At 46.6% G+C, this 25,054-nt stretch overlaps 1 protein-coding gene across 3 annotated transcripts; it reads left to right on the forward strand.

Annotated features, from left to right (window-relative positions):
• Nucleotides 1–20: 20 nt before the first annotated feature.
• On the forward strand, nucleotides 21–24,109 carry TIMELESS (timeless circadian regulator). 3 transcript variants are annotated; one of them, XM_064491095.1, is made up of 29 exons: nucleotides 21–157; nucleotides 11,689–11,847; nucleotides 11,982–12,168; nucleotides 12,270–12,384; nucleotides 12,480–12,542; nucleotides 12,794–12,895; nucleotides 13,070–13,225; nucleotides 13,470–13,603; nucleotides 13,800–13,887; nucleotides 14,182–14,358; nucleotides 14,718–14,935; nucleotides 15,183–15,286; nucleotides 15,430–15,599; nucleotides 17,053–17,187; nucleotides 17,302–17,453; nucleotides 18,287–18,384; nucleotides 18,474–18,597; nucleotides 18,704–18,905; nucleotides 19,174–19,319; nucleotides 19,955–20,040; nucleotides 20,124–20,241; nucleotides 20,331–20,413; nucleotides 20,647–20,789; nucleotides 20,981–21,158; nucleotides 21,250–21,318; nucleotides 21,435–21,553; nucleotides 22,838–23,063; nucleotides 23,194–23,289; nucleotides 23,430–24,109. In XM_064491095.1, the coding sequence occupies exons 2-29, from the start codon at nucleotides 11,766–11,768 to the stop codon at nucleotides 23,501–23,503; spliced, it is 3,645 nt and encodes a 1,214-aa protein (XP_064347165.1). In that variant the 5' UTR covers nucleotides 21–157; nucleotides 11,689–11,765; the 3' UTR covers nucleotides 23,504–24,109. The 3 variants fall into 3 exon arrangements, with proteins under 3 accessions (XP_064347165.1, XP_010975150.3, XP_064347166.1); XM_010976848.3 differs by having other exon boundaries at nucleotides 12,015–12,168; XM_064491096.1 differs by having other exon boundaries at nucleotides 51–161.
• Nucleotides 24,110–25,054: the final 945 nt, after the last annotated feature.

A 25,054-nucleotide genomic window follows, 5' to 3' on the forward strand; every position in this document is an offset into this window, starting at 1 on the left:
TCCACGCTCGGGGTTCACATGGACCAGCCCGATCGCCCCGCCCCGTCCCGCGCGCAGGCGGGGTCTGGTCCCGCTCAGCCTGGTGGCGGGAAAGGCAGCGGCCCAGGACCTGGGAGCCGCTGTCTCCGCGGGGATCCTGAAGCCCGGCGGGGAGCGAGTGAGTGAGTCTGTGGGCGAGAGGGCTCTAAGCGAACAGGGTCCCTTCGAAGCCGCGGGGGCACTTTTGCGAGGCGCGGAGTCCCGTTTCCCGCCGCCAGGTTTAAAGGCAGGGGGCGGGGCGCGCGCTCTGGGTGCGCACGCGCAGCTCCCCACCGTGCGTCCTCTGGGTGCCGCCGCGTTTCCACCTCGCCTGGGACGCGCCCTCGTTCTCGCACCGCTCGGCACAGCTGGGTCCTCGCGCGGAGGTGGGGCCGTGATAGAAAGGGACTAGGAACCCCTAAAGTAAGACAAGGTTCCCTGGCATTTCCACTTCGAAACTCCCCATCCAGTTCAGACCGAAAAAATCAGATGTGCCTGGTGGTCAGCAGAAGCCGGCATTCATTGGTCGCTTGACTTAAATCTTGGGTTTTTATAAAGTGGATTTCTCATTCCCTTCCCTCCTTTCCCTTGGGTGTAAAACTTAAAGGAGAATACTGCCTCTGCTTGGGTTTGTTAGCTGGACCATCAGTCGTTAATTAAGCTCCTTCCCTTAAGTCTCAATTCTTTACTCGGCCCTTCGTGCTGCCATTTATGTAATTACTTTTATAAAGTCAACCTAGTCATTTCAGATTAAATTTAAAAGAGCATTTTGGCCGCCCACGGTCAGATTTGAATCCTTAGGTGGGTGTCCCTGGCCTTTGGCAGTCTGACCCTGACCCTGTCAGCTCATTTTCTCAACCACCCTAACAATTTTCTCTATCTTTCGCACTTAACTCTCAGCCTGATGAAAAGAGGGTGTCCGCATTGTGCTCTTTCATGCTTCCCTACCTATGCTCCTGCTGTTCCCTCTCCTTGAAGTTCTTGCCACTTCTCCGCCAAATGAACTCTTTCAGGACCGAGCTCATCTGTCCCTCTGAAAACCTCTATTTACAGCCCTCCTAGGCCAACATAGTCACTTCTTCCTTTGTGTCCCTGGAGTATTTTACTATGATTATGATTCCATGTATTGTCAGTGGCACTTACACAACTGAGTAAAAGGTTACTGAGCCCCTAACATGTACTGTGCACTGTGCTGGGTACCAGGTGGGCAGAGATGAATAGAACAGAATTCCTATCCTTAAGGAACTGGAAGGAAGAACACATGTAAACGAGCCCTCTGCAGTTACAGGTGACAAAGAAGTCTGCCCAGGCTTCCTTACTCTTCTTACTCAGAACTCTCTTTTTAAGTTTATCTACTTTAACAGCTTGACACACCATCTTACGTCCTGTTGCCTCCAAATCTCCAGCCCCAACCTCCTCTCCCTTTACTTGGAGACTTTACCTACTTCAGTTTAGAAAGCATTAATTAAACACATACATTGTGCTGGTCACAAGGATTCATGACCTCAAGGAATTTATATTTTAGTGCATTTGTTAACAGGGATTGAGTTAGAATCACCCAAGGAGTGTTTTCAAAGCACACTCGTCCAAGCCCCACTCCCTGTAAATTCTGATTCAGTCACTAGACTCTGAAAATTCCGAGGTAAATAAGAAACAGTTCCTTCAGGGAATCTAAGGGTAATGGAGGGACACAGACATTTTAAACAACCTGTTCAAGTATTATGAACAACATGAGCTGTAAATGCCATGTGAAAGCCTGTTTATAGCACAGAGTGACACAAAAGAGAGAGGTAGCTTCTGTGTGGAGAAATCAGGAGGAAGTGCCATTTGAGCAGCCTTAAAAGATGAGTGGCTAGACTCTAGATGAATGAGAGAAGGGCATTCCGGACAAAGAAGTGTCTTGAAGGTAACCAGCAGGCAGATCATGAAGGACTTTGTATTGTAGGCACTGGGGCCACTGAAACTTCAGTTTCCTATAGTAGCGCATGCTAATGGTAAACAATTCAAATAACACTGAAGAGAAAGATAAATATTTCTCCTAACCTAGGCCCCCCAGTTCTCCCCAGAGACAATTATTTTGAGTTTCTTATGTAGCCATTGAAGGGTTTTAAGCAGTGTGGTTAAATGGCCAGATCTGGTTACCATATTGTGAGTAGATCTAAGGGAACAAGACTGGACACAGGGAAGGAGGGTAGGAAGCAGCAGAGTAAACTAAGCACGAGATAGTCAGGACCTGAAGTAAGTCAGTAGCAATGGGATGGACAGGGGCCAGATAGAAGAGCTTAAGGAAATAGAATTAGCTTGAGTTAATGACTCAAGGTATTTAGGATGACTTCTAGGTTTCTTATGTGAATAACTGAGTACATCGTGTCAGTCCCTGAGAAGTTCACAGCAGAAGCCAAGACAACTTGGGGGAAAGATGTGCCATTTTGGACATGTCGAGTGTGACGTATCTTTGAGATGTAGAGATGTAGATGGAGAATGTTCTTCATTAGTGTAACATGTAGGATTGGTGCCGTGAGAGTTCAAAGGGGCAAGAGATACAGATCTGCTGGCTAATGGCTCAGAAATGGTAGTTCAAGACATGGGAGTGCATTAGTTTGCCCAAGGAGGCTGTGTAGAGTGAGACAGGAAGAGGACTAAAGATGCAGGCCTGAGGAGCATCATCACTGACGGAGGAGAGGAGGAGCAGCCAATATGGGGTCTAGGAAAGGTTTTGTTTTATATTGGGTTTTCCCACCTCCTAAGCTGGAACATGTGGGAATGAAGCCGGTATAAAGATGAAGTTGGAAACAAACGTGAAATGAAGAAGAACCAACTGAGGAATGGGAAGTGGTTGATCAGTCACATATAGGAGGACTTAGATTAGAAGCAAAAAGGTCACCGTGGGCATTTGAAATCTGTATGTTTTTAGGCTTGAATGGAGAGAGTTGAGAGAGTTCATGTCATGATCCCAGCTGTTCCTGAGAGAAAGGGGCCAAAGACATCAGCTGAGAGATGTGGGAAGCAGTGCAGTAAAGAGGCTTGAGGGTAACGGTGAACATAAGAAACAGCTGTTCCTTGGGAAGGAGAAGAGGGAGGGGACCAGGAACACTCGAGATTTACTGGGCCAGGCTGAGGGTCCTGCTCAGGATGGCGACTGTACATTTGTTGTGTATCATTATGCAGGGTTGTTTGGTTTCCTCCAGCAAATCTGAGTCTAGTTTTGAATCCAAGAGTCTAGAAAGCAGATGACTGCATTGATCTGAGGGTGGGATCTTTTGTAAAATGAATGGAGTGAAAGGAAAAAGGATGGAGACTTCACAGAGAGTGATATGTAGTGATACAGTAGTAGGATATGTGATCCCACTTATGCACCCTCAGATTGATCATTTTGTTTTTCAGCTCAGAAGTCTTCAGTTAGTTCCTGGTTTAAATTCTAAGTCCTTGAATTGGTAGACAAAGACAAGGTTTTCCTGTAAAGCTGGTTCCAACCTCCTTTTTCATTGCTTTTCTATGAGACTCCTCTGTTCGCAGTTGCTCCCTCCCTGCTTTTGCTCTGGCAATTCTCTGCCTAAATTCCCCTCCTCTTCCCAGCTGCCTGAACCCTATGCAGCCTTCAAAGGCCCAGTTCTAGTCACAATTCCTCCCACAAAACCTCATTGGCTACTTTAACCTAAAAAGAGCCCCAGTTTTTCAGAATTGTTTTCAATACACTTAATTAGAGCTTGTACTGATTTGTCTTTTACATTGTTTCTTCTATATTGGGTGGGTTTTATTTCTGCAACTAAATTCTTAAATTTCTATAGTACTGCAGCCACTGCACCTGCCCTGACTTTTGCGGAGAAGGTTCTCCATAAGCACTTCTTAGTGACTGAGTATAGAGTCCAGTAGATGTAGAGGAAATTAATATTTTTGAGAGTTCTTTTTGCTCAGCACTCAGTAAAGTGTTTGATATCAGTGCTTTTCAAACTTTCTTGGTGAAGGGCCAGGTAGGGTTTTTTCCCTCAAGCTGTTGCAGGCCAGTAGTTTTTTTTCTTTCTTTTTTTTTTTCCCAGCCTTATTGTGATATAATAGACATATAAAGTACTTTTCTAAAAACACTTTTGTAAAATAGTAGAATCGTATTACTAGAAAAATTGAATTACTAGAAAAATAGCATAAAAAAGACATACAGAATATAGACTTTTTAAATTTTAGATTGAACAACAACTCTGTCAAGTTGCTATAAGATGTTCTAAATGTGTATGCTTTGTTTCTGTATTTATCTTGGTGCAGACTGCCAACAGCTTGTGGACTGGCAGCAGGCCACAGATGACACTGGGTAGCACTGACTTGCACGGTCTCATTTGAACCTCTCCACATATTTTTCTCAATGTACCAATGAGGAAACTGAGGTTTAGGTCAAGCCACATGCTCAAGATCACCAACTTAGTACTGGACAGAACTGGAGTTCAAATGCCAAATGTCATTATGTTCACACTAATGATTCTCAAAGCTGGTTCTCAGAGCAGGGTTGGTTTGGGGTAAAGTTTTTTGTTTGGTTTTATTTTGTTTTCAAGAAGTGAATTAGTTTTCTATTTTGAATTGCAAGTGTATTTCATATTCCACCCTTGACTTTCCTTTGGTTCTTGCATTTTGAAGCCTGTAAGTATTAATGTCAGATGAATATTACTTCATCTCAACTGCTTAGTACTTAGTTGAGTGGGAAAAGTAACTAACATCCCTTTTAAACGTCCAGGTCTGCTTTGTCTAAGGCATTTAACAAAGTTCTCATCTGTACATGATGAAATGTGAAAATACAATGTAGTGAGTTTTTTCACAGAATCACATTTATGAAACTTAAAGGACTGTACTTTATCCTGGGATTTTGTCCTTAGTTTTTTTTTTTTTTTTTCATGTTTTAAATACTGAAAACAAAATGTAGTAATTGAGTGTTTTTTATAATAGTTATATTGAGATATAACTCACATACCATAAAATTCGTGCTTTTAAAAGTATACAGTTCAGAGTTGTGCTACCATTGCCACTGTCTAATCTTAGAACAGTTCCATCTCCCCCTAAACCCCCACACCTCCCTCCTAGCAGTCATTCCACATTCCCTCTTTCTCCTAGTCCCTGGCAGCCAGTAGTCTACTTTCTGTTCCCATGGATTCACTTATTCTGGACATTTCATATAAATGGAATCATACATTATATGACATTTTGTGTCTGGTTTCTTTCACAGAATGTAATGTTTTCAAGTTTCATCCATACTGTAGCATGTATCAGTACTTCATTCCTTTTTATTGTCAAATAATATTCCATTGTATAGATATACCACTTTTTGTTTATCCATTCATCAATTGATGGACATTGGGGTTTTCCACATTTTGGCTATTATAAATAATTCTGCTGTGGACATTTGTGTGCAAGTTTTTGTGGACATATGTTTCATTTCTCACAGATGTATACATTAGTAGTGGAATTGCTGGGTCATATGGTAATTCTATGTTTAACATTTTGAGAAACTGCCGAACTATTTTCCGTAGCAGCTGCATCATTTTATAGTCCTACCAGCAATGTATGAGGTTTGTGTGTCTATGTTGTTATTGTTGTTTTTAAGTGTCCTTATGTTACAAAATGTAAAGATTATACAACCTTATGTTGGGTCTCTCTAAATTGAAAAACAAATTAAAGACCCACCCTTGAAGTCTAGAAGCTTGGGAACCACTACATTGCACCAGTCTGTATTTAAAAACAAAGCCAAGAGAACAAAACAAAAAACCTAACCAGGAGTTTATCAATGAAAAAAAAAAAGAATTTCTTTTTTTCTTTTCTGTTGGCTCTTTGGCAAGCCAGAATGGCTGGTTTTCCTATTGTACCTTTTGTTCTTGGTCGAAGAAGTGGCATGGGAGCATTGTTCTCAAAGTAGAAAACTCAGGAAGTAGAATAAAGTGCTCTTATTAGAATAAAGAGAAATCAAAGGGTGTGCATATCTGTTCTGTCCCCTTATCTGGCAACAGCACATGTGATTTCTCCTTTTCCCCCTTGTAGGAGGAAAGAATTTGATGGAGGTAATTATAGTGAGATCTACTCTCATGTCTATGCATCAGGATTAATCTTTGATGTTCACAGAAATACAAGGGTTTCCATGCTGATTTACTGTGGGAGATAAAAAGCACAAAAATGAATGACTGGGAAAGGTGACCAAAGGAGAACTGTAGGTTTTGAGAGAAGAGATGAGGTTTCTGCGTCTCTGTGCATAGAAGCAGAGAATGGTAATAACTCTCAGTCCACCAGTTCACCTGCCCCATTATTTCTCCCCCCCCCCCCGGTTGTTAATCTATTTTATTTGTTTGTTTGTTTGTTTGTTTATACTTTTATTGACATATAGTCAGTTTACAATGCTGTGTCAATTTCTCATGTACAGCGTAATGCTTCGGTTATATATGAACATACATATATTCCTTTTCATATTCTTTTTCACCGTAAGTTACTACAAGATATTGAATAGAGTTCCCTGTGCTATACAGTATAGATTTGTTGTTTGTCTATTTTATATATATTAGTTTGAGATTTGTCCTATTTATTTCTGAAGGAGAGTTGGGAAGGAGACCTTTGGGCTAAGAAAGGGTTTGGGAGGGAAAAACCTGGGATTATAGCCTTGGCTACCTTTTGTGTTTTTATTGAAGAGTAACATTTCACCAAAAGAATTAGAAACAATGAATACCTCTATTTTAAAATACAAGATTATTTTAACTGTTAATTTCCAAGATCCCTCATCTGCTTCAGATCATTCACGTTTTTATGAGTTGTTATTGGGAACGTTCTACTTTATGTGAGCTTTTTCAATTTAATAGGCCTTTGAATTTTAGTTTTCATAGTTAGTTTTTAAATGATATACACTTTATTGATATTCCGGTATGTTCCTAGCTGTTCTCCGGATTTAGTACATCTGGGTTGTCTCTAGGGCTTTACCATTAAAGAGAACTTGTCTATAAAGATCTTATTGGGGTGCTTATTCTTTCTGAGCCTCTGTTTCTTCATCTGTAAAATGGAGATGATTGTACCTCTCAGGACTTGTGAGTTTCAAAGTGTAATAATGCTGTGACGGCGTTTTATAAACTAGAGTGCACTAGGAAGAGATGTTATTCTTGTTTTTGTACAAATGATTTCCTTTCTTTTAAAAATTATTTTCTTGGGTTATATTCCCTAAAATGGGCTCACTGATTCAAACAGTACAACCCAGGATAATCTGTTGATTCAAAATTATTTTATTCAACAAATATGTACTACATGCGCACTGTATGCCAAGCTCAGTTCTAGGCGTTGAGGAATGCAGCAATAAATAAAATAAAATGAAACCTTGCTCTCATGGAGCCTTCCTTTTGTTGGGCTAGTTTATGACTTATATAAATAGCATATAAACAGGTATATAAATCCATGAATCCTGGGGGTGGGGGATATAGCTCAGTGGTAGAGCACATGCTTGGCATGCATGAAGTCCTGAGTTCAATCCCCAGTGCCTCCATTGAGGGAAAAAAATAAAAATGAAAAATAAAATCAATGATTCCTAAGTGCCAGTCAGAAGAACAGTACTGGTCTATAGTAACATTTCTAGCAATCTGAAGTGAATGAGAAAGATAAGGACAATATATGGACTTTTTCATAAAGACTTGTTTATGCACCTTAAAGGGAAGGACATAACTGAGTTTATATCATATATACTTTGTGTGTGTGTGTTAAACTCTTTTATGAAACAACTATGTTAATAGAGATTAGTGGGGGGGGTTCAAGTGTTTGTTTTTATTTTTAATATCCGTATCTTTAATATCCTTACCAATCAGGATAAGATGGTTTCCCCAATTTGGAGGGATACATACTGTTCATGAAATCATAAGGCATGGGAACCACTGATTTTCAACTTAACTTTATCTTATCTATCACAGTTTACAATGTGCTTATGAAGCTCAGTGGACTCCTACACTATAATAACCATGTAAGGGAGGTGGTAGGGTGGGTTCTGTCAGTTCAGTTTCTCCAGGGAACAGGCACAGAGGTAGAACTAGGGATACAAGAAATTATTGAGGAGTATGCCCGTGGTAGATTAGCAAGGAGCAGGATGGGGGCAGGGACAGCCTCTAACCACAAGGTAGATCTGACAGTCTCAGCCAACCCAATGGGAAACTCTGAAGCAAGGATTGCCTGGTAGGAGTCCTTGTTGGACAGAAATGTCTAGTGCCCCCAAGCTTAGTCATTAACGGGGGGCTGTCCAGGAAGAGTCGGGCTGAGGTTCGTTCTGTCACCTAACTACATTCTTTGCAGCTAAATGGCAAGTTATTTCTTGAGAAATCTGAGCATACACCTACATGGCTGCTACAGTATCCTTTCCCCCTTATTTTTCAGGTGAAGAAACCAAGACTGACTTGGTGAAGAATAAATAGACAGGTAGACAAGTAGGCAGTGAAGCCAGGACTTTGGCCCCCACCTTGCTACCATTCTTTCTATTACAGCAAATTGCATTTAACAGTTTTTACTGAATGTCTATCCTATTAAAGACATTCAGTGCATAAAGCAACATTTAGTAGAGGAGAAATGATGTATTCTGGGTAATTATAATGTAAAGAAGTAGTTCAGTGCTGGAGGAGGAAGGACATACGGAGCGATATGTGCTGTCAGATTCTGTCCTGCTGTAGGCTATCAGGGAGGGCTTCCTGGAGACGTGGCATTGGAATTGGCTCTTGAAGTTCAGATAGGCTTAAAACTTTTGGAAGTTAAGGGAGGGTGGACCTTCCACAAGGAGGGAGCAAGGATTTGCAGAGCATGAGGGGCTCTGTGTCTTGGAATGTGTATGTTTATGTTCCTGGGTAGGGGGGCTAGATAGCCAGAGGAGGCAGCTGAGCCATGCGTCCAAGAGGAAGTGGTGAGTTGGATGGGATGTGTGATGTAGAGAGAAGACAAATAATCAGAGTATAAGTGGTCTAGAAGAGGAGGATAAGGCCAGACAGACGAGGTGAGTAGCTTCTAGTTAACTGAATGAAAAGAGAGTGAACTGTAAGTTTTCAGTCCTTGTCTGATTTTTTTCATAGTGTGTTTCCACCAGTGAGGGCTGGAACTCCTGTTTAGAGCTCTTTTATTCTAGTTCTAATGAATAGAGACCCAAGACTGCCAGCTTGGCTTGTGTAAACCCAGCTTGCCTGGGAGCTTTACTATAGAGGTTATCTGGCTCATTTCTTCCTCTACTTTGCCTGTTGCTCTCTGGTTTTGTCAAAACTGCGGGGGATTAGAACCTGAAGTCCTAGATCTCTTACCCCACCTCTTCCCTTCTCACATCTGCAAGGACTGCTGCTTCCCTATCTCCTTTCCCCTCCTGCTTTCATTTCAGTAGCCAGGTAACAGGTAGCTGTTATGTTACCCACCTGGGTTCTTGGACTCTTTAATTAACAGAAATTGATAAGAGGCCAGAAGAGAAGTTCAGGCAAGGCTTTATTGGGAACGAAAATAAGTAACTGGTACCCTTGCTTGCTCCCTGAGGAGGGGTAGGCTGCTCCCTTAGATGGAGTGAGGGTAGGGATGGATCGGTGGGTCAGGCCAGAGGGGTGGCGTAGGTGGTCTGCCCACCGCCTTGGTGGGGCTGTGTGCAGGGATCATGCGCTGAACTCTGCTTTTGCTCCTGGCAACTCAGAAGTGGCATTTGGGTTTTGGCCTTTTTCTATCTTGTTCATAATTTGCTCCAACTGCACGTCTGTGCAGTTACTTTTTAGTCCCTCATAGGTTCTTTGTATTCTGTTGCTCCAGGACATGTTTGTCCAGGTGCAAGCACTGCAGTAAAGGGTCCCAGGTCCCAGCCTATCTCATTACCACCTCTCATTGTTTTTACTTTCCGGGTAAAGTGACGTGTTGGAAGCAGCGGTTTGAGTGCTTGCTCCACTGGGGTCAATTTTACAAATATTGAATCTTTGCTTAGAATTGGTCCACTATGGATGAGGCAAGATACAGGGGGAGGCAAGCTGGGAGGACTGAATGGGGTTATCTTTCCAGACATGGCTTTGTCCCTGTTGTTAGAAGACTTTACCTTTCGCACTTTTGAGTGTCAGTGTGATGCTGTGCTTTAGTTTGAGGAGGGTGTGTTGGCTCAGCGTCTCTACAGACAGCTCTGCTGTCTGTCAGTTTCGTAAGCTGCCACTTAGAGCAGTCAGGGAAGCCCTTTAGTGTGTATGTGTGTGTACACACCAGTGGCCTGTCTGGAAAAGCTAGATGGCATTTTGAGGAAAGTCAGAGATCTCACATACTGCACCCACCTCACTGGCGCCCAGATCTCAGGGTCTCCAGGTCCCATGAGAACGGGCAGCAAAAGGAAGTCTCCCTTCAGTTTTCCTGGTCATTCAGTGAGTGTTTTACTGGCTCACTGTCGTTGGGCTGAGCAGTCAGAAGGATAAGCCCTGAGTGAGGGTAGAGGGGTAGCAGGCAGCCTAGAGAAGTGGCCCAGTTACATAAATGCAGCGAGATGACATCAGGCATTAAACCCTGGCCCTTTGGACATGACCCATGTCCTGTGGGGGAACAGGGGTGGAGTCAGGGGCTAGAGGAAGGTATGGAACAGGGAAAGAAAGATCTTTTTAAAGGAAGCTGCCACGCGCTGAGACCAGTGCAGCTAAATGTGCTAAAGGGACAAGATTGATAGATACTCTTGGTTTTCCGCAGGAGCAGGATGGTGAATGTAGTGTGTGTGTGTGTGTGTGTGTGTGTGTGTGTGTGAGAGAGAGAGACTAGTGTCAAGTTTTGAAACATCCAGGATTCTGGATCTATGCCTAGTTAATTATCTGATAAGGGGTTAAGGATCTTAATAAAAAAGAGCATGCTTTAGAAAAGGAAGATGATTCTTCTGGGGAGAAGGGCAAGGAGTTTAACCAGTTGCTGTTTACTTCTTTTTCTCATGCATTCTGTTAGAAGCTGGCTTCTACTAAGATCACCAAAATTTAAGAGTAACTTCAGGGAGGAGAGTGAAGGAATTTTCTCTACACGTCCTCAGTGCCTCAGAAGCCTCAGGGCTCCTGGATCAGATCTTCAGTGCAATCACTGTACAGTTAGAGCTGGGTTTTCTCAATTCTCTTGGCACAGAAGAGCTGTAACTATGAAAGTAGAGGGACTGGGTCTGGCAATTTTAAGGGAGAGGGAAGCTAATTCCCCTCTTCCTCCACAAGGCTGCAGAGCTTCCCCGGGGGAAGGTCTCCGAGTTGACACCTTTCGCCACCCAGCCTTTCTTTCTACTGGGGGCTCTCTTGGCTCTGAAACAGACTTTCTACAGTTTCAGACCCAAATTAGAAGATGGGGCAGGTGCTTAATTCTTAGGCTTGGAGCTGCCTTGGGTTTTGTTTTTTTCTTTCCTTTAAAAAAATTTTTTTTATAGTTCTTTATTTTTATTTTTATTTGAGGTACTGGGGATTGAACCCACGACCTTCTGCATGCTAAGCATACGCTCTACCACTGAGCTGTACCCTCCCCCGACCCGGAGCCTCCTTGGTTTTGATACGGTAGAAGCCTTAACTTAAAGCTTCCCCTGGGACTAAGAACAGCACTTTTGGTTCTGACAAAAGTAAAGCCTTTGGGGATCTTGTTCAGAAAACTCTGAGCATTAGGGCCCTGCCTGTTCCCCTCTCCCTTTTATGGAGAGGACCTTACATTTGTTATCTTTCCTTGTCTCTGCAGGCCTCATCATTTCTGTCTCCCTTGCTCTACCTGCCTTACCTGTCAGCTGGCCCACTGATGTATAGATTTTGTACACGATGAACTGTGAACTCCTAGCCACGTGTAGTGCCCTTGGGTACTTGGAGGGGGACACATACCACAAGGAGCCGGATTGCTTGGGTAAATACCTTTTTGAGGAAACAGGTTTTTTTAAAAAAAAAAAAAAAAAAAAAAACTTTCTTGAGTCGAGGTGTTTTGAATTTCTCAAGCCATGGGTGTGAAAAGCACGTGGGCTTGGGTGGGGCTCCTTCTAGGGTTCCGTGTAAGTGTTTATCCTGTCCCCGAAGAGAGTGTGAAGGATTTGATCCGCTACTTGAAGCACGAGGACGAGACGCGAGATGTGCGGCAGCAGCTGGGGGCCGCGCAGATCCTGCAGAGCGACCTTCTGCCCATCCTTACCCAGCACCGCCAGGACAAGCCTCTCTTTGATGCCGTTATCAGGTTGACTCCCCAGCTTTTTAACTTTTACCACATTCCAGCCTTTGGCGTTTGTGCCTGGTGAGAAAACTTAACAACATCTCCCTCCTTCGTTGCCTCCCCAGGCTGACGGTGAACTTGACGCAGCCAGCCCTGCTCTGTTTTGGCAGTGTGCCCAAGGAGCCCAGCTTCCGGCACCACTTTCTGCAGGTGCTCGCGTACCTGCAGGCCTACAAAGAGGTGCGGTTTTCCTTCAGAGTCCCCGGGGCAGCACCTGGGGGTGGTGGGGAAGGGGTGGGTGGGGACTACTTAAGGCCCATCCCCCTACTTCATAGGCCTTTGCCAGTGAGAAGGCTTTTGGAGTCCTCAGTGAAACCTTGTATGAGCTGCTGCAGCTGGTGAGTCTCCACCCCACAGGACCCCAGGGGACAGAGCCCCAGGCCGGGCACTGTCAGGACATACTGAGTTTGCAGATATGGTCCCAGGCCTTGGAGATAACATTGTCCAATCCATTGTCTCTGCTGCCTCAGGACAGCTAGAACTCTACTTTCTTAATTCTGATTCTCCTCTGTGCCTCTGTCCCCCAGTCAGGGTAGATGGCGCCCGCCTTCCGTAGGGAGCCTCTTCCTCTAACTCTTCCTCTGACTAGGGCTGGGAGGAACGGCAGGAGGAGGACAACTTGCTGATTGAGCGGATCCTGCTGCTGGTCAGAAATATTCTCCATGTCCCAGCTGACCTCGATCAGGAGAAGGTGATCTTGGGTTGTCCGAGTTCTTGTACTTGGTTAGGTCCAGCTGCCCCTTTTTCTCCGTTCTGTCCTCTGACAAGTCTGGGAGAACTTTGATCAAGGAATGTGTTGGAGAACTTCATGGAAGGCCGTAGAACTGAATGACCTCCCTCTTTCCCCTCACCCCTCACCGCTCAGAGGATCGATGATGATGCCAGTGTCCACGATCGGCTTCTCTGGGCAGTCCACCTCAGTGGCCTGGACGACCTGCTCCTCTTCCTGGCCAGCTCACCTGCGGAGCAGCAGTGGAGCCTACATGTGCTGGAGGTCATCTCCCTTATGTTCCGTGATCAGGTGAGACCCTGTCCTGTTGCTCCAGTCCCTTCCCCTATGTCGTTTTCTGCTACGCATCCAGAATTGCTCTTGTGTCATGATTGAATTATCTGGGGAAGCCAGGTGACAGGTAGAGTTGCCATGTCTTAAGTACAGTGTCCCATCAACAGTGCTATTTTGTTCACTCTTCCTGTCCCCACTAGGAATGAACTCACAATAAGGAATGACTGTCCTTCTGACTCTCCCCTCCTTGTCCCACATGTAGCACCCTGAGCAGCTGGCAGGGGTAGGGCAGGGACGCTTAGCTCAGGAGCGGAGCACAGATGTGGCAGAACTGGAGGTGCTGCGCCAGCGTGAAATGGCAGAGAAGAGGACTCGGGCCCTTCAGCGAGGCAACAGGTGAGCGGCGGGGAGCTGCTCTACCAGTGTTCCCATTCCTGCGCTACTGGGAGTGCTGGGGCTTGGGCCAAGTGCAGACAGTGGTGGCCGGAGACCATTCTGCAGTTACAGTGTGCTCTGATGTGTTGGTGAAAGAGAGTAGGGATGGAGCTTCAAGAACATTGAGGAATCACTCTGGACCTTTTTTTCTCTGCAGGCATTCTCGATTTGGGGGCTCCTACATTGTCCAGGGCTTGAAGTCCATTGGGGAGAGGGACCTCATCTTTCACAAAGGTCTCCACAATGTAAGTATGTGCCCGTCGGGGGTGGGAACATTGTGGAGTGGGGGCCCTATGAAAGGTAAGCATCTCTGGAGTAAAGCTTCTCTGTTCTTGGGCTTAGAAAGCTGGAGACTAGGAGAAATAGAGCCTTTGGCATTATTGTCTTTACCTATATCTTCACTTAGTACCAGAGGGCAGAGGGAGAGCACCTTCTGTGAGTTTCTTCTGAGAAAACTGCAGTACCAGAGACGTGGGAAGAGCTGCAGGGGAGGGTGGTGGTTAGGAGTAATTCTAATCCCCTCAACCCACACCCCCCAGCTCCAAAACTATAGTTCTGATCTGGGAAAGCAGCCCCGACGGGTGCCCAAACGTCGCCAGGCTGCCCGGGAGCTGTCTGTCCAGCGCCGCTCTGCCCTCAACGTGAGACTCTTCCTCAAAGACTTCTGCTCTGAGTTCCTGGAGAACTGTTATAACCGGCTCATGGGCTCAGTGAAGGTGAGAGCCTAGGGAGGATGGAGTAGGGAGGGGATGGGGCCGGCCGTGGGTAAGAGGGGCAAGCTGCGGAGGGGCCGACAGGAAGCTGACCGTGGAGTGTGGACTAGTAGGTGGGAAGGGCACCCCTGAGAGATGCTGTCGGGGTCAGGATGGAGTGGGTTATTGGTAATGAAAAAAGGGCTCTAGAGAAATTGCTCCAGAGGAAGGGGAAGGGGATGGGGGGAGAACAAGAGAAGGATGGAAATTGTGGGTCCTAGAATATTGTTACTGTGGTGTCCGGGGTCCACCTGGTCATCATAGGACAGCGGGAAGTTGGAAGCCCTGAGGTCATAGAATGGTCTGTTTTTCCTGGACGTTAGGACCACCTGCTTCGGGAAAAGGCCCAGCAGCACGACGAGACCTACTACATGTGGGCCTTGGCCTTCTTCATGGCCTTCAACCGAGCTGCCTCCTTCCGGCCAGGTCTGGTTTCTGAGACCCTCAGTGTCCGCACCTTCCACTTCATTGAGCAGAACCTCACCAACTACTATGAGATGATGCTGACCGACCGCAAGGAAGCTGCCTCCTGGGCGCGCCGGTGAGTGGGAGGAGAACTGGGGTTAGAGCGGATGTCTTGGCCAGGCTGGGAATCTGAATACCTGAATTTTGGATGGTACTGCCTTTCCTCTTTCAGGTTGAAGGTGGTCAGGCTGGGGAGCGAGGACTGGCTGAGTCATTCAGTTTTTGATGAAACAGTTTGAGGAGGGGAAGGTGCAGAAGGATGATGCTGTTTCCATGAGCCAAGGTCCTAAGTTGTCTTCATTTCACCTCTGTCCCTCTCGCAGGATGCACCTGGCTCTGAAGGCCTATCAGGAGCTGCTGGCCACAGTGAATGAGATGGACGTGTCCCCAGACGAGGCTGTGAGGGAGAGCAGCCGCATCCTCAAGAGTGAGGCCCCAGCCTGGCCTCTAATCCACCTCCCCCGCTTCTCCACCCGAATCCCACTCTTCCCAGCCCCAGCTTCGCCCATCTCTCCTTTGCCCAAACTTTCCAGGCCAGTCCTTCCATTCCTTTCTCTTTCCCATTTCTAGACAACATTTTCTATGTGATGGAGTACCGAGAACTCTTCCTGGCACTCTTTCGAAAGTTTGATGAGAGATACCAGCCCCGCTCTTTCCTTTGTGACCTGGTGGAAACCACCCACCTCTTCCTCAAGATGCTGGAGCGGTTCTGTCGGAGCCGTGGGAACCTGATGGTGCAGGTACTGGGCAGCCCAGGGTGTGGAAAGAGCTGGGAGGAAAGGGTCCAGGACGGGGGTTCTCACATTTTCTGTAGCTTAAGCTGATCTGTGAGAACTACCCTGAACTGAGGGCAAGCGTTTCCGTGGTGTTGCCAGTGTGAGTCTGCCTTGTGAGTTTCCTTCTCCCGTTAGGCGAATCCCTGATCTACCATAAATATCTTAATTCATTCAGGAACATTTATTAAACACCTGCTCTGTGCTAAGCACATAGACTCTGAGGGTTCATAATTTTAGAATTTAGTAATTAAGCTGTGATATTTCTTGATTATACTTCAGAAGTACTGTAGTGAGATGGAAAGAGCCTTAAATTAAAAGTCAGAAGGTCTGGGATCTCGCCCTGTGTCAGTTTTTATTAGAATAACTCAAGCTGCTTGGGTCAGCCTCCAGATCTTTTAAGTTGGTTGCAATATCTATCCATGAGCCTGAAATGAAATAATAAATGAAAAGTCTGGGGCCACCTCAAGGAATTTGTATCCTGGAGACACAGGGACTCTGCTTTGTGAAAATATTCCTATAATTCTATTTGCTACAGCTTAAAATCCGGTCAGAGCTGGACTTGAAAAGGGCTGTAGTACCAATGAGACTTTGCTAAAAGTTCTTTTTACATTCAGGGCTCTGTTGTATTATCAGTACTAATGGATGCTGTCATTTATTGAGTGTTTACTTTGTCACAGGTGTTATGCTAAGGTTTTCCTGTAAGTCTCACCACACTAGGACACATACATGGAGTGGTTAAGCAACTTGTTCAGGGTCTTACTGGTAAATAGCTAGCGTCAGCACGTACATCCTGATCTGCCTGACTCTGGAGTTCATGCTCCTGATCTTTGGTGTGTTTATAAGTTCCTTGAATCGAGCATGAAGCTTATTAAGGGCCTGATAGCCCATGCTGTTTGCTCACAGAGAAGACTGGTTCACAGCCTTGGCTTAGGGGAGCAGGGCTGGAGTATCGACTCATTCTCCTGTTTTTCAGGAGAAAAAATTATAGTTTACATTTGCAGAGTGCTTTGCATTTTACAAAGCCTTTTCACGTAGAATTTCTTGTCCTCCTAGTAGATCTGTTCATTCTGTAGACTTTTGCTTAAGATATCACTGCTTTGGGGAAAACTCTGGCCCCCAGGAAATGAGCCAAGTGCTTTTCCTTTTAGGCTCAGCCACGTTCTCGGTCTTATCCACACTGCAGTGTCATTTGCTTGTGTGCTTACCTGTCTCTCCCCTAGTAGACCACAAGCACCTCAAGGGCAAGGAAATGTGTGTTCACCGTTGCCTTCCTGCTGCCATCGAGCAGAACATAGCGGTCACACTGTGAATGTCTAGTTAATTCAGACATCTAGTTAATTAATTAATAGAGAAGACATGGATAGGAAAAAGGCCTCTCTAGCTCTCCTGCCATCCCAACACAGCTCTTTCTCCATAGAACAAGAGAAAGAAGAGAAAGAAGAAAAAGAAAGTCCCAGACCAGTCCGTTGCTTCTGGTACGGTCCCCTGCAGCCCAGGGGAGCTGGAGGCTGTGTGGCCGTCCCTGGCCGAGCAGCTACAGTGCTGTGCCCAGGTACGTAGCTGCGGAAACCCTGTCTTTCTCAAGGGTAGTGCTCCGGGCAGGCTGTCTGGGTCCCCCCAAGCCCCTCCTCGCACTGTTCCCACAGCTTTAATAATCCCTCTCTAGGATCCTGAGCTCAGTTTGGACTCTATGGTTCCCTTTGATGCGGCCTCAGAGGTGCCAGTGGAAGAGCAGCGGGCAGAAGCCATGGTGCGGATCCAAGACTGTCTCCTGGCTGGCCAGGCCCCCCAGGCCCTGGGCCTCCTTAGGTCTGCCCGGTAAGAACCCTGCTTACCCATCCTCCTGGATCCAGCCCCGGGGCTTTTAGGGGCAGGGGGAGGCTTTCTCTGAGGTACCAGGTTCTCAGTCTTCAAAAGGGAAGTTCCATCAGAAGTCCTGGGGCCCTGTACTGAGTCAAGTCCTGGCGAGTTTTGATTGGTTTATTGGGGAGGTTTATTGTTTGTTTTCATTTTACTTTTGAGAAATACCAGAAAGTACAGCTAATTGGGGGGAAAAATAAAGATAATTCTACAAGCCAAATATAGCCATCATTAACGTTGTTTTTGAGTTATCGTCCATAGTTTTTTTCCCCTCTGGGTTATATATACAGACAAATATACCTTCTTTCACAAAATCAAAATATTGCAATACTGATTAATTTTTTTACTTCTTAAACATTGTGAGCATCATTTCACATCAGATATAATTCTGCAATTGTTAATGCTTTTGAAACACCATCGTGTTGAGGGGAGGATATAGCTCAAGTGGTAGAGCACATGCTTAGTGTGCACAAGGTCCTGGGTTCAATCCCTGATACCTCCTCTAGAAAGATAAGTAAATAAATAAACCTAAATAAAACACCATTGTGTGACTATGTACATCTGTTCAACTAAACATCAAGCATTTAGATTGTTTGCATTTTGTTCCTATATGGTTTTGATTGCAATGTGGCTTCTGAGGGAAAGTTTCCCTCCAGTCTTTTTCATCTTTGAGATAACCGTTCATATCCTCTTTCTGGCTAGAAAATAAAATAAGTCTAAATTTCTTCTCCCACTTCAAATTGTAACTCAGATTCCCTCTGGTGAAAGCCTTTTTTCTCTCTGTGCCCCAGGGAGGTGTGGCCAGAAGAAGATGTGTTTGGTTCTCAAGACATTTCCCCAGAGGAGGAGATCCAACTGCTGAAACAGATCTTCTGGGCCCAGCTTCCCCGTGAGTCTCCATTTCCTTCATGTCTCTCTCCCTCCAGCTCCTGTCTAGCCCTCGTCGCAGAGACCCAGTGAGCCCCATTCTTTCTGTAGGGCAGCAGGGCCTGGAGGAACGAGGGGTGGAGGAAGAAGAGGAGGAGGAGGAGGAGGACGAGGAAGAGTTGCAAGTGGTCCAGGTGTCAGAGAAAGAATTTAATTTTCTGGACTACCTGAAACGGTGCGGCCCGAGAGGACTGAGATGGTGCCCGGATGGAGACTGGGGCGGTGAGGGCGAGCAGTGTCTTTCTCATGTCGACGTCCCCTCCCTCCCTGCCTTGGTGCAGCTTTGCGAACTCAACTGTCGTCCGAGCCTACGTGCTGCTGCTGCGCAGCTACCAGCAGAACAGCGCCCACACCAACCACTGTGTCGTCAAGATGCTGCACCGGCTAGCCCATGATCTCAAAATGGAAGCCCTGCTTTTCCAGCTTTCCCTCTTCTGCCTCTTCAATCGTTTGCTTAACGACCCTGCTGCCGGGGCCTACAAAGTGAGGGGATACAAGGAATGGGGGTCTGGAGGTGTTGGGGGGCCTGGGATAAAGGGATAGTCTTCAGGAGATAAAGTGCACTGAGCGGTGCAAGGCTGAGAGATGAGCGTGGTGAGGAGGTGGGCAGGAGGGTTGAGGGGGCTGCAGGGGGAAGGGTAGAAGATCCTGAGCCAGGAAGGGGCGTGTAGGAACAGGTGTAGAGAAAATACCTGGAGGGCTGTGTTTATATTTAGGCCCCAGGCCTCACGGCAGCGTCCCTCCCCTACAGGAGCTAGTGACTTTCGCCAAATACATCCTGGGCAAGTTCTTTGCATTGGCTGCCGTCAACCAGAAAGCCTTCGTGGAGCTGCTGTTCTGGAAGAACACGGCTGTGGTTCGAGAGATGACTGAGGGCTATGGCTCCTTGGATGGCGGGTGAGCTTGGGGATGGGGAAGGCTGGGGGGTGAGGGGGATGGATGTGACAGTCCCAGAGTGTCAGAGCTGGAAGAGCTTGCAGATCAGTTAGTGTAACCTTTCTCTCCCTTTCACAGGTGAGAAAACAAGCCCTGAAGGTGAAATGCTTTACCTAAGGTCACGCAGGAGGGGAACTGGGATTGAGCCTACGTCTCCTGTCTACCCTTGTTTCCTTCTCCTTCATCAGCCTCCATGGGGTGGGGGTCAGTGGGGAGTGGGGTGGCCCCCTAGAGACAGAGTGTATGTACCCTGTCCCATGATGTGCTGGGAAACTGTAAGGATGCACAGACATGTTTGTCATCTCTTCCTGAGCATCTCACTCCTCTCCTTCCACTCTTCTCTCTTTCCCATAACACTCCCAGTCCCTGCGGCGGTCAGGTTCCATAGGCCCAACCTGGAAAATCTTAGTTTGACTTTTGGGTGCTTAAGTGGAAGAGGAGTGAGAGGAAGGAAACACACCTTAGGCCTCTGCTAACGGGCTCCTTTGCAGTACCTGCATCATCCTTATTCCTTTTGGAACTGACCAGAGGGCACCTTTGATCTCCTCTTTTGGGGCCAACAGCCTACATGCTGCCCTCCTCCTTTCCCTGTTTAGATCCTCCAGTCGCAGACCCCCTGTGTGGAGCCCAGAGGAGGAGGCCCAGCTTCAGGAACTGTACCTTGCCCATAAGGATGTGGAAGGTGTGAGGCCTTGAGGTCTGAAGAGTAAGGAGGGCAGCCTGAGCTCTGGGACCCCCCTTCACTGCCTTACTCCTCCCCCCCAGGACAGGATGTGGTGGACACCATCTTGGCACACCTGAAAACCGCTCCTCGGACACGCAAGCAGGTCATCCACCATCTGGTACGGCTGGGCCTGGCTGACAGCATCAAGGACTTCCAAAGGTACAGGCCTGTGCCCTGGAAGGAACTGAGATGGGGAATCCACCGTTCAGTCCCTGATTCCCCTCTTCCCCGGACACATCCCTAAACAGGAAAGGTACCCAGATTGTGCTGTGGACGGAAGATCAGGAGCTGGAGCTGCAGCGGCTCTTTGAGGAGTTCCAGGACTCTGATGGTAGGTGAGGTGGAAGCTCAGGGGGCTTCCGAGATGAGGGCCAGACTGTGCGTTTCTTCTTCTGCTGCTTCCTGTTCCCAAGGAAGGCTTGTCCTGTCCCTTCTGCCCACTTGCTCTATTTGTGATGTCGTTTTTGAGTGAACTGAGCCAGCCTTTCTCCACAGACCTCCGATTTCCTTTATTAATCCCTTTCCCCTGCTGCTCTTGGGCATTCGCACTTCCCCTCTCTTTAGACGTCCTGGGTAATATCATGAGGAACATCACAGCCAAACGCTCACGGGCTCGAATCGTGGATAAACTGCTGGCTCTGGGGCTGGTGGCTGAGCGGCGGGAGCTGTACAAGAAACGCCGGAAGAAGTTGGCGCCCTCAAACTTGGTAACAGTCTTACCCTGGGTCTGCCGGCTGGGCCCACCCCACTGAAGTGATCCTTACAAGTAGCCCACCCAGTTCTTCCTGCCTCAGGATGCTCTGACCAGGTCTCCCAAGTGGGGCGGTCAGGAACCAGAGGACTCCACCCAGTTCCTCATCTGGTCTCCTTTATTTATTTTACTCTCAATGAAATTTAGCCTAATGAAGAGGAGTCCCTGAACAATTTTTGCCAGGAAGATCTAGAAGAAGAGGAGAACCTGCCAGAGGAAGAGAGTGAAGAGGATGAAGAGAGATGGAGGAGCTCAGAAGCAGAACAAGCTCATGGTACCTCCAGCCTTTCAACTCAAAACCTCGGGCAAAGCCTGCATCTGGAAGGTGAGGAGGGAAGTCAGGAGGGTTGGGAGAGACATCTCCGGTGGCGGGGCTGGAAGTATGGGCCAGATACAGGTTTCCCTCTTTCCCATAGGCTTTTCTGCTCCCCTCCTGTGGCTCCAGAATTGCCTGATTCGAGCAGCAGATGATCGGGAGGAGGTTGGTAAGTGGATAAATGACGGTTTCAGGAGGACTGGAGGCTCCTGGAGACCTGGTTGTGAAATGGAGGACCAGTTCTTTCTTCACAGCTTCACCATGTGATTGTTGACCCCATCCTAGGCTGCTCCCAGGCAATTCCACTGGTGCCACTGACGGCAGAAAATGAGGAAGCAATGGAAAATGAACAGTTTCAGCAGCTGCTGCGAAAGCTAGGGGTTCGGCCTCCTGCCTCTGGGCAGGTAAATACACCAGTTATTGCATCAGCCAAGCCCCGCTGGTGCTACTTCAAGATACACCTCCCACTCCTCCTCCTCATTTCCTGTCATCTCTGACCGTGACTCCTGTAACAGCCGTCCTGCAAGTCTTCCTCCCTCCTGTCTTCCACTCTGCCCCCTGAGTTGTCTTTCTAAAATACAGCCTTGATTATATCACTCTCCCATCCAGAGCACTTGCTGGTCCCCCACTGTTTGCAGAGCAGAATTCACAGCCTCCAAGGGGCATGCCTGGCCTTGGCCGACCTTTGCAGCCTCACAGCCATGCCACCCGCTCTCCTGCCTTACTCTGTAGTCATCCTGGGCTAATTTCCATCCTCCAAACAGTAGGCCTTTTCATACCATCAAACGTTGGCCTTTTCATACTATCAAACAGTTGATCGTGCCAGTCCCTCAGCTGGAAGGCTCCAACTGCAGACACGCGGTGACATGCACGTCACCTGTCTTCCTGATGAACTTGCACCGAGTCAGTTCAAGAGTCAATTCAAGAGTCAGTTCAGTCGTCACCTCCTCAGAGAAGCGGTTTCTATTACTCTTTCAACCCCTGAAGCGGAAGTACAGTTGCCTCTGGGTTTCCAAGGAGAGGACTGGTTCCAAGACCCACTGCAAATACTGAAATTCACAGATGCTCATCTCTTTTATAAAATGACATAATATTTGCATATAACCTATGCATATCATCTGTAGATTATTTATAATGCCTAACACAATGTAAATGCTATGTAAATAGCTGCCAGTGTACAGCAAATTCAAGTTTTGCTTTTTGGAACTTTTTGGAATGGTTTTTTTGTGAATATTTTTGAACCACTTGGTTGAATCCGTGGGTGTGGAACCCATGGATATGGAGGACCGACTGTAGTCACTTTGGTGGCTGGAATTTGTTCATTCCCATAGTATAGCCCCAATCCTGTGGTCTTACAGTACATTGGTTCTTTCTCCCATTAGATTGTGAGTTCCTTGAGAGCAAGGATCAAATCTGACTTAGGAGATCCCCAGGGGCCATTATTCATTTACTTACATAATTGACAACTATATTTACTGGGAACCTCCTGATGTATCAGACACTGTGCTCAACACTGGGCATATGCTGGAAAAATAAGCAATAAGTAGGGTTCACAACCCTTGTGGAGCTTCACCAGTGTAAGCTCCACATGTAAGCTCATGTTTATTCAGTGAGTAATATCAAAATCTGGTGAACCAGAGGCTGCTCCTTTCCCACCACTCTCATTTTCAACTTCTTTGCCCCCGTAGGAAACCTTCTGGCGAATTCCAGCCAAGCTGAGTCCCACCCAGCTCCGGAGGGTGGCAGCTTCTTTGAGACAGCCAGAGGAGGAGGAAACGCTTCAGCCTGGACTAGAACCCAAGGTCCCTGGAGAGCAAGGCCCGGAGGAGGAGCACCAACAGGAGCACCGAGCACAAGCTCTGCGGGCCCTCCTGTTAGCCCGGAAAAAGAAAGCAGGCCTGGTGTCCCCGGAGGGTAATAGCAGGACCACTCTTGTATTGAGTGCTTACTACGTGCCAGCCGTGTGAATCAAGAGGGCTGATAGAGTATTTTGAGTCTATGAGGACCTAGTTCCCTAATTTTATTCCTCCTGTGGTCATTTCAGAGGAAGGGACTGATGAAGGGAAAGAGCAGCTGAAAGTGGCACCCAGGAAGAGACAACTGCTGGACAGTGATGAGGAAGATGAGGACAGGAGCCCAGGTAGAGCGTCTGGTCGGACCTGCTTTCTCCTCTGCCCTCTAGCACTCCTCTCTCCAGTCCTGAAGATAAATGCTGCCATCCCCCTTCTCCCTTAACATGTTTAGGTAACCTCTCTCTTCTTACCCCTGACATTCCCACAGCACCAGAGTCGGGAGCTCCAGGAATCAAAAAGAAGAAGCAGTTTCAAATTGAGGATGAAGATGAGAGCGACTGAGGAGCCAGGAGTCTGGGGGAAGAGATAGATCTGTTTTTGGGTGGTGAATTTAAATCTGAGTTTGGAGGGCGGTACAGGATCCAGAAATTCCTCTTCCTGGACAGGAACAGTGGAGTCCTGGGCTTGCCTATCGATTTACAGTCCAAGAAGTTCAGGCAACAGTGTTGGCTTCCTGTATAGTCACTTCTTCTGTCTCCCCGTTTTATCAGTGGGCCTCAGTAGCTCTCTGGAGACTTACTCCTCTTCTCATTTCTTTGAGTTGATAGCACCCCTTAGCAAATGAGAGGAGGGAGTGAAATATAGAGGGCATCTTGGACCCCTCTTACCAGTCTGTTCCTTTTGGCTTTCAGCTGGAGGGGGCTCACAGCACCAAATGGGGAGTTCTGTGACATGATGGGTGAGGTGTAGGACCATCTTTGAAGGGCACCAGATGCTCCCATCCTCATTTTCTTTCCTGTGATCACCCTCTACAGACACCAGATTGAGCCCAGTTCCTGCATTTGAAGTAGGGTTGGGATGCAGTACTCTCCAGATGATGAGTGTGTTTGGTTTATATTTGGTATTGATTTAAACATGTAAAATTAAAAGTTGCCCATGTTGATCCGACTTGCCAATCTGTCTAAGTACCCCAGCTCTCCACCCGTTACATTCATGGAAGAACTTTTAACTACTAGGGTTAAAAGAGACTTACCAGCCTTCCCTTTTCTCCCACTTTCCCTATAGAAGACACAGAAAAACATTTTCACCTCAAGATCCTCTGTCTAGGATAAATCTTTAGTGACAAGAGCATACATGAGAACAGGCACATGAAAAGAAGCTCAATATTAGTCATAGAGAATCACAAATCAAAACCATAATGACAGATCACCTGACACCTGTCAGAACGGCTATCATTAAAAAGACCACAAATAACAAACGTTAGCAAGGATGTGGAGAAAAGGGAACCCTTGTACACTGTTGGTAGGAATGTAAATTGGTGCAGCCATGTGGAAAACAGTATGAAAGTCCTCAAAAAAACTAAAAATAGAACTATCATGACTCAGCAATTCCAAGCTTGGGTATACATCTGAGAAAAATGAAAACGCTAATTCTAAAAGATACGTGCACCCCCATGTTCACAGCACCATTATTCATGATTGCCAACATAAGCAATTCGTGTCCGTCAACAGATGAATGAATAAAGAAGACTCACACATGTACACACAATGGAATACTACTCAGCCATAAAAAAGAATAAAATTTTGCCATTTGCAGCAACATGGAAGGACTTGGAGGATATTATGCTTAGGGAAGTAAGCCAGAGAAAGATAAAGCCTGTGTGATATCACTTATATGTGGAATCTAAAAAATAAGCTACTGAATGTAATGAAAAAGAGACAGACTCATAGATAAAGAGAACAAACCAGTGGCATTACAGTGGGAAGGGATGAGGGGCAAAATAGGGGTAGGGAAGTAAGAGGTACAAACTATGTATAAAATAGTTAAGTTAAATGATACATTGTACAGCACAGAATATAGCCCAATATTTTATAACTATAGATGGAGTATAAC

Source organism: Camelus dromedarius, chromosome 11 (assembly GCF_036321535.1).
Source record: "Camelus dromedarius isolate mCamDro1 chromosome 11, mCamDro1.pat, whole genome shotgun sequence".
In the NCBI taxonomy this organism is placed as follows: Eukaryota; Metazoa; Chordata; class Mammalia; order Artiodactyla; family Camelidae; genus Camelus; species Camelus dromedarius.